Source organism: Triticum dicoccoides, chromosome 7A (assembly GCF_002162155.2).
Source record: "Triticum dicoccoides isolate Atlit2015 ecotype Zavitan chromosome 7A, WEW_v2.0, whole genome shotgun sequence".
In the NCBI taxonomy this organism is placed as follows: domain Eukaryota; kingdom Viridiplantae; phylum Streptophyta; class Magnoliopsida; order Poales; family Poaceae; genus Triticum; species Triticum dicoccoides.
In genome coordinates, this window is record NC_041392.1 from 217,000,760 (window position 1) to 217,009,152 (window position 8,393).

Consider the following 8,393-nt stretch of genomic DNA (forward strand, 5'->3'; position numbering starts at 1 on the left):
TATTTAAAAGTTTTTATGGCTTTTTGACCAAAGTGAAAAAGCTGCAACAAGGCTGTAGACGCGCTGGTGCTCCTCCATGCTCGGCCACCGCGGACCATCCCGTGGTCCTCCTCGCACGGCAGCCGCAGAGCGCCTCTCCTCCTCTACACGCAGCGACGGGCAGCCTCGATGGCTCCACACATGGTGCGACCGCTGGTAGGCGCGCGCGACCGAACAGGGCGGTGGCAACAATGCCCCCGCTTATGCATTTTTTTAAAGTACGCAAAATGCGTACCATTGATTTATAGAAGGCAGAGATTATATACAAGAGTTACAAAAGACGGCCATCCACAGACGGTTGGCACATCAAACGCACCACTCCCACGCAAACACACTATTCCTTAATCAAATGTTGTACTCCTCTTCCTCCTGCTTGCACCCAACGCAAGAGTTCTTGATGGATCAGCTCGGCAGTGCCCCATTCATTGGTGATGGCGTGTGACGTAAAAACTCGACCATTTCTCTGCTTCCACAAGTTCCACCAAACTAGGATGCAGAAGGCGTCAAATCCTTTACGGTATGTCTTGTGGATTCTCTTCCTCGACCTAGTCCACCATCCCTCAAGATTATCTGTCATAGTTGGCAAGATGGAAAGATCAATGCCAAGTCTTGTGCAACTGAGAAACCATACCTGTTGTGCAAAACGCACTGTAAAAGTATGTGATCCACAGTGTCCTCTCACACAGGAAGCAAACCGAAGTTTGATCCTGCAGCCCGTGCCTGAATCTCCGGTCCGACGTCCCCCGCTCATGCTTCAAACGTGGGGAGGCGGCCTCTTCGATCGGTGGCGGTGCGGCGGCCAGCGGGACGATGAGCCTCTGACTTAAGAATCGACGTAGGGCACCCACGAGCTCCACCCCCCAATACCTCGGCCTGACAACCGGCAACCACCACTCGCGTGAGGCTCTCTCCGCCGCCGTCGATACGGCACGCCGCACCGGCATCGTTGTCGAGTACTTCCTCCGCCCACCACCGCCGAGGATTCGAATGACAATGTCGTTGCACGCCTCCTCCCGCTCCTCGTCTCCGCCGCCGCATGCCTCCTCTCCGACATGGCCCCCCTTGGGTACGACACAAACCGCCTTGCCGCCTGCGCATGGCCTCTCTCCCCCTCTGTCCCGTGCGGCGCGTGAGTTGGTAACGGAGAAAGGTAGTACAAGGGAGAGAGGTGCGGCAGTGCAAGACGACTGCACGTGGCGCCCCCGGTTGCTTTACGATTTGTGCAAGATATCCAACGGCGCTGAGCTCATTCGGGCTGAAACTCCAAAAACCTGACGTTCATGATTTATCTATGTCCTACACATCTCTTTACTGCACGATAAGAGCACGTACATATTTTCTTCACTGCACGATAAGAGCTGCGTCCAGTAAGCCACATAGTAGTTCCATAACTTCGAGTGTGCCCAAGTGGTCCAACGCAAGCGCCCTCATATGGACAGCGCAACAAGGGCAACACGACCCCACCAAACCCCACCAACACTAGTGATTCTTCCCGCGTCACAGGAGAGGCAAACTGGACCGCCAAAATCCAGACAGTTTCGAGACGATCATCTTTCATCTTCAGTCGACTACCTTAGTTTTGCGGGATCAGTGGAGACTATCTGCCGAGGTTACACCGTTTGCCGAACACCTTGCATTTCCTCCGGCTCCTAGCCGAGGTGTTCTTCTGTTCTTCTTCTTCCGGCATGGCAGAAGCCTTGCGCTCAACTGCCAGCTCTTCCACGGGCCTTCTACGACCTTTATGCTTGTCTTCAAGCCTAGGGCTCCTCCAAGTCCAAGGTGTATCGGCGTGGAAGAGCTTCCTGCGACGTTTCGCCTTCGCTCTCCGCGGCTTGGCGACACAGGCTTGAAAAGTCAGAGCCTTCGGAGAGAGGGGATCAGGTCCTGCAGCAAGAAAATGGTAGCTCTATGATGGTGTTGCTGTTAATTCAGAAATATGTATTGTTGCAATGTTTTCTCAAGTGTCGATTAACTGCATTATAATTTATAAACGTATTACTGAACTGAGAGAGGAATGAAGAAGAACATACCGGGGAACGTCACAGCTGTTGTAGTGTGAGGACAAGTTTGTGATACAGTAGCTTCATCTGGATTTCTGGACTCTTTTAGAGTAACAACGGCTGTTGGAGTGTGAGGACAAGTCTCTGATACAGTAGCTTCCTCTGGATTTCCAGACTCTTTTTCAGTAACGGAGGAGGATGCAGTAGCTTCCTCTGCATTTCCAGATTCGGTAGCCTCTTCCCTTCGTTCACCTTCTGTGACAAACATGGTCTGATCATCATGCAATGTAGCTTGGTGCTGAGCTGAGTTGCTCTGTGTGGAAGCTCCCTGATATTCTTCGACATTCTCCTCGCTACTGCTCAATTCAATAATCTCTGCATCATCACTCAGTTCTATCCAATCGGTCAGCGCCATTGTGTAGCCTGAAAGAGTAAGATGGCGCGAGAGATGATCAAGAAATGAACTTGAAGGGAAACCCCTCCATCCACCAGACAACCCTTTCTGAGAGGGAAAAGAACAGGATCACAACAAGGGGAAACAGTGAGAAGCAAACAGGGCTTATCTCTCTACTCTTAGGGAAACTAAGATAATTCCACTTCTGTTGTATGCTTCCCAGTACAGATTAAATACTTCCTTTGTTCAAAAATATAAGATGTTTTGGATATGTCAATATGGACTACATACGGACTGAGATGAGTGAACAAACACAGTAAACGTGTCCATATACATCCGATTCAGAAAAAAAAAGTTAAGAACATCTTATATTTGTGAAAACAGAGGGAGTAGTATTTAGCACGGTAAGAATATATATGATCAGTAGTAAGTAGTTAAAGAATGTGAAGTTTCTTTTCATTATGGAGTGTATCAACAATCAAAGTTTTGCATGGATGGAGAATTACACAATGCCAGCGGTTATCGATGCTTAAACAATGAACATGGCTTCAGCACCTTGCTGTAAACTAAATCTGCACGTGGTGGAAGAGTAGGACACCTGAGCAAATCTTTAGAGAAAAGGCCTAAGCCCAGCTTTTCATTCAAAGCGAAAGTGTTCAGTGCAAGGAGTATATGACAAAACTGAAATGGATTTGCTAATTCTCAGAATTAACAAAGTCTCATCTAACTCCTACACTATATGATTAACCAAACAGATAAATTAAAGAAAGAAATCCCCGCAAATCTCCACGTAGATTTCTCATGTAGAGTAGATGAGAGCGACACATCCAAACTGAAAGTACTACTATGACTATCACAAACTCTACTTCTACCATTATTTTTTAACGGCCGGCAGCCTAAACGCAAAAAGGATCGATTTCGCAGATCCTATACCGGCAAGTATTTAAGAGATGCTTCTCGCAAAGAAAAAAGGTGTTTTTTGTAGGAAAAAGAAAAAAGATATGCGGAGGGACGCGGACACTAACAAGAGCGAAAAGAAAATGCTCGAAATAAATCTGCTAGTACTAAGGCTGGGAGCCTGGGACCATCCGATGAATCCCCACCCGCTTCGAGAAGAAAACCCCCACCCACCCAGGCGACGTATCCGGATGCACCGACGCGGACCCCATCTGCCACTTCAAGCGAAACCGCTGGAGCAAGAAGAAACCACGCACGCAGCCACCGCGTCGTTGGAGAAACACCAACAATGGCGGATTCAACCTGAGATTGCAGCGAAAGCAAAATGGCGGCACGGGATGCGCAGTGCGGAATCAATGAGGGCTTGGATGAATCGAATAACCTGATGGAGCACCGTGATTTGGGCACCCCCACACTGAAGTTGGGTGGGAACTAGTAGTAGTACAGCGAAGAGAGAAAGTTTGGGCGAGGTGAAAGAGGCAGCGGAGCAGAGCGGGGAGAGGGTTCTCAGGGGATTTGGGCGTTCACCGCAAGTCGAAAATAATGATGGCACTCCTCTGCTGCACTTTTACCGCCGCGTGTTGTGGACTTGTGGTCAGCACGTACACTGTTTGCCGCGTGTTGAGTCTGACCACACAGGGCACCCGCAGGGTAGATTCCTCTTCTTGTTCTTGGAACTCGTACAGATGTTTATTATAAGAGACAGAAAATTGAATCATTTTTTGGAAGAGGTAGAGTTCACAGCATAGAGACTGTTGCTTTTGTGATAGCAGCGAGTATACTTGGCCATTCCTCGGGCCGGGCCGGGCCAACCAAAGCCCGACGCAAAAAACCCAGGCCCGAGCCTGGCCCGGCCCGGCCGTCGGGCCTAAAAATCGGGCCCGAGCCCGGCCCATCATACTAAAAGCCCGTCGGACCTCGGGTCACAGACCGGGCCTCTTCTTTAAATGGCGAAATCGACGGGCCCGGGCTCGGCCCGGCCCGGGTTTCGGGCTCAAAACCTAGGCCCGAGCCCGGTCCATGGACAAGGTCGGGCCGGGCCGGGTCAGGCTTTTTCGGGCCGGGTATAGCAGCGAGTAACGCTACATCGACAGAAGGTTACGAGCGTTTTACGAGGTGATACTGATTTGTCAAGTTGTGAGTGGATTAAGGGGGAGGGACGGGCCCTACCCGGGTGAAAATCAAGGGGTCTGGAGAGATTATTAGGAAAGGGCCTGTAAAACTCATGTAAGAGGCCCGTATGTTTAGTATTTTTGTGATAGCAGAGATGCTATCACAGACCTCTGTAATACTCTTGTTTCATATAGGTTTTTGCAAAAAAATTGCTTATATGGTGGCGGCGACGGGCGGAGGTCTCGGCAATGGTGCTGAATTGATGAATGTCCCAGGCCTCCATGAGCACGGGTCCACTAGGACCCAGGGCGGCGCGACATTCCATCACGCGAATGATGCCTGACACGCCGCCTCAGAAGCCGTTTGGAAGGCAACTGTCACACGAGCCGCCCCCACCAACACCGAGCTAGTGGCGGAAGACAATTGTTACTCAGAGGTCGTTTGGAAGGCAACTGCCACTCAGAGGTCATTTGGACGTTGTTGTTGCGCTAGAGCGTTGGGAAGGCGGCGCCAGACCGCAGTCACAGCGAGACCGCTCGAGCATCAGCTCCATCTGCCGCGCGAACTCCTCATCCTTCGTGGAGGTCCCGACGAGGAGGGGCGTCTATTGCTGCTCCTCGTTGTCCGAGGAGATGGGACCTTGGAGGGAGCAGTTGACACTGACGGGTCCAGAGAACGCGGTCGGTGATGCGAGACACCGGAGCTCCCATGGATCCGAAGGGAGTCGCGGAGAACCACTTCGAGCCGCCAAACTTGTCCATCGTGGCGGCCGAAGCTCCTATGGATCCGGAGGGGGTCACAAAGAACCACTTCGAGCCGTCTGACTTGTCCATCGTAGCAGCTGGAGCTGGAGGTGTGGGGATTAGACTGGCCACAGTGGGAGTACATCACTAGTAACATCACACTTTTCAAGATGGTTTTGCTTATGTGGCATATATTTAATAATGAGAGAGGTGATGGTGGTAACTTAGCTAGTTACTGTAACATCACACATACCAAGACAATATGAGTCTATAGGCTAATAAATGAACCATAACATAACAACACACATGTGTTACTACCCATTGTGGAGGTAGTAACATAGCCTAGTAAAATATGATGTTACTAGTCTAAGTTACTCCCCATTGTGACTAGTCTTACTAGACAGGAGAGGCGATAGTGTAGGGTTTGTGTTTGTTGCTGGATGTCTTAAATAGCCAAGGCAGGCGGACCGACTTTGCTTCAATACGGTTACTAGCAGGAGTAGGATTCTCGGCCGACCCGCCCGTGTGAATGTCGGGCAGGCAGCTAGTCGGCCAGTGGGCAAGAATGCGTGTTGGTCCGTGTTGGCAGAGGCTTACATGGCAGAGGAATGGAAGTCCACAAACCGCATCTTCGTTTGGTTTTAGTTTATGGGGTTTTGGATGTCCATACCGGTCCGAACATTTTTGGTGACTGTCATTGGATTGCAATAATTGTCAAGATGGTCTGGTCCGGACATTAGGCGACTTGGTGATCCACGTTAGATGTGCTCTTAGTCTATCCACATACCACGGTCACAATAACTCCACGCATCAACAATGACAAAAATGAGGCTTGTGCGTCATTGACTCTTTCGATTCCCCTTTTTTGCTCATCATTTTGAAAAAATATGCCGTAGAGGCAATAATAAAGTTGTTATTTATATTTCCTTATATCATGATAAATTTTTATTATTAATGCTAGAATTGTGTTAACCGGAAACTTAGTACATGTGTGAATGCATAGACAAAATAGAGTGTCCCTAGTATGCCTCTACCTGACTAGCTCGTTAATCAAAATGGTTATGTTTCCTGACCATAGACATGTGTTGTCATTTGCTGAACGGGATCACATCATTAGAGAATGATGTGATGGACAAGAACCATCCGTTAGCTTAGCACTATGATCGTTTAGTTTATTACTATTGCTTTCTTCATGACTTATACATGTTCCTATGACTATGAGATTATACAACTCTCGAATACCGGAGGAACTCTTAGTGTGCTATCAAACGTCACAACATAACTGGGTGATTATAAAGATGCTCTACAGGTGTCTCCGATGGTGTTTGTTGAGTTGGCATAGATCGAGATTAGGATTTGCCACACCGATTGTCGGAGAGGTATCTCTGGACCCTCTCGGTAATGCACATCACTATAAGCTTTGCAAGCAATGTGACTAATGGGTTAGTTGCGGAATGATGCATTATGTAACGAGTAAAGAGACTTGCCGGTAACGAGATTGAACTAGGTATGGTGATACCGACGATCGAATCTCGGACAAGTGACATACCGATGACAAAGGGAACAACGTATGTTGTTATGCGGTTTGACCGATAAAGATCTTCGTAGAATATGTAGGAGCCAATATGAGCATCAAGGTTCCGCTATTGGTTATTGACCGGAGATGTGTCTCAGTCATGTCTACATAGTTCTCGAACCTATAGGGTCCGCACCTTAACGTTCGATGACAATTTGTATTATGAGTTATGTGATTTGATGACTGAAGTTTGTTAGGAGTCCTAGATGAGATCACGAACATGACGAGGAGTCTCGAAATGGTCGAGAGGTAAAGATTCATATATTGGAAGGTTGCATTCGGACATCGGAATGGTTCTGAGTGATTCAGGCATTTTTCCGAAGTATCGGGAGGTTACCGGAACCCCCCGGGAAAAGATATGGGCCTTATGGGCTATAGGAGGGATACTAACCAGCCAACAAGGGGCTGGTGCGCCCCCCACAAGGGAGGACACCGAATTGGACTTGGGAAGGGGCGCCACCCCCCTTTCCTTCTCCTACTCCCTCTCCTTCCCTTTTCCCCCTCCGGTAGAAGGAAAAAAGGGTGGGGCCGAATCCTACTAGGACCGGAGTCCTAGTAGGACTCCCCTCTCCCCGGCGTGCCCCTTGTTGGCCGGCCTCCTCCTCCCCTCCTTTATATATGGGGGAGGGGGGCACTGAGGGAGTCCTGGACTAAGGGATCCTCAGACGTCCGGCCTGTTATCCATGGGCCGGACTGATGGGCTATGAAGACATGAAGACCAAAGACTGCACCGTGTACGGATTGGACTCTACTTGGCGTGGAAGGCAAGCTTGGCGACTGAAGATTCCTTCTTATGTAACCAACTCCATGTAAACCCTAGATCCCATCGGTGTCTATATAAACCGAACGGGATAGTCCGGAAAGGACAACACATATACGCATTACCATATTCTTAGGCTAGACTTCTAGGGTTTACCCATTACGATCTCGTGGTAGATCAACTCTTGTAATACTCATATTCATCAAGACCAATCAAGCAGGAAGTAGGGTATTACCTCCATAGAGAGGGCCCGAACCTGGGTAAACATCGTGTCCCCTGTCTCCTGTTACCATCGATCCTAGACGCACAGTTCGGGACCCCCTACCAGAGATCCGCCGGCTTTGACACCGACATTGGTGCTTTCATTGAGAGTTCCACTGTGCCGTCGACAAGAGGCTCGATGGACCCTTCAATCGTCAATAATGACGCTGTCCAAAGAGGAACCTTCCTCCCCGGACAGATCTTCGTATTCGGCGGCTTCGTACTGCGGGCCAACTCGCTTGGCCATCTAGAGCAGATCGACAGCTACACCCCTGGCCATCAGGTCGGATTCGGAAGCTTGAACTACGTCGCGGATATCCGTGGAGACTTGATCTTCAAGGGATTTGAGCCTGCGGCGATCGCTCCCCTTCATCCCAATGAACGTGACTTAAATCTGTTATAGGATCACACCCAGGAGGTGGTTCCTACGGCTGCAACGACCTTAGAGACAAAGCAGATCGAGCCATCCGAGGCCTCAGAGTCCGCAGAGTTGGAGCCGCACATGGACTCAACACCCTGCAGCAGTCGCTTTAACGGAACTTTGGACTCG

The 8,393-nt window shown here is 49.5% G+C and overlaps 1 protein-coding gene across 1 annotated transcript; it reads right to left on the minus strand.

The window, feature by feature from the left end:
- Window positions 1-1,340: 1,340 nt before the first annotated feature.
- Window positions 1,341-3,918, minus strand: LOC119331521. Its single transcript, XM_037604684.1, has 3 exons — window positions 3,773-3,918; window positions 2,070-2,462; window positions 1,341-1,923 (listed from the first exon to the last, which is right to left on the minus strand). The coding sequence occupies exons 2-3, from the start codon at window positions 2,452-2,454 to the stop codon at window positions 1,637-1,639; spliced, it is 672 nt and encodes a 223-aa protein (XP_037460581.1). The 5' UTR covers window positions 2,455-2,462; window positions 3,773-3,918; the 3' UTR covers window positions 1,341-1,636.
- Between the last annotated feature and the right edge of the window lie 4,475 nt (window positions 3,919-8,393).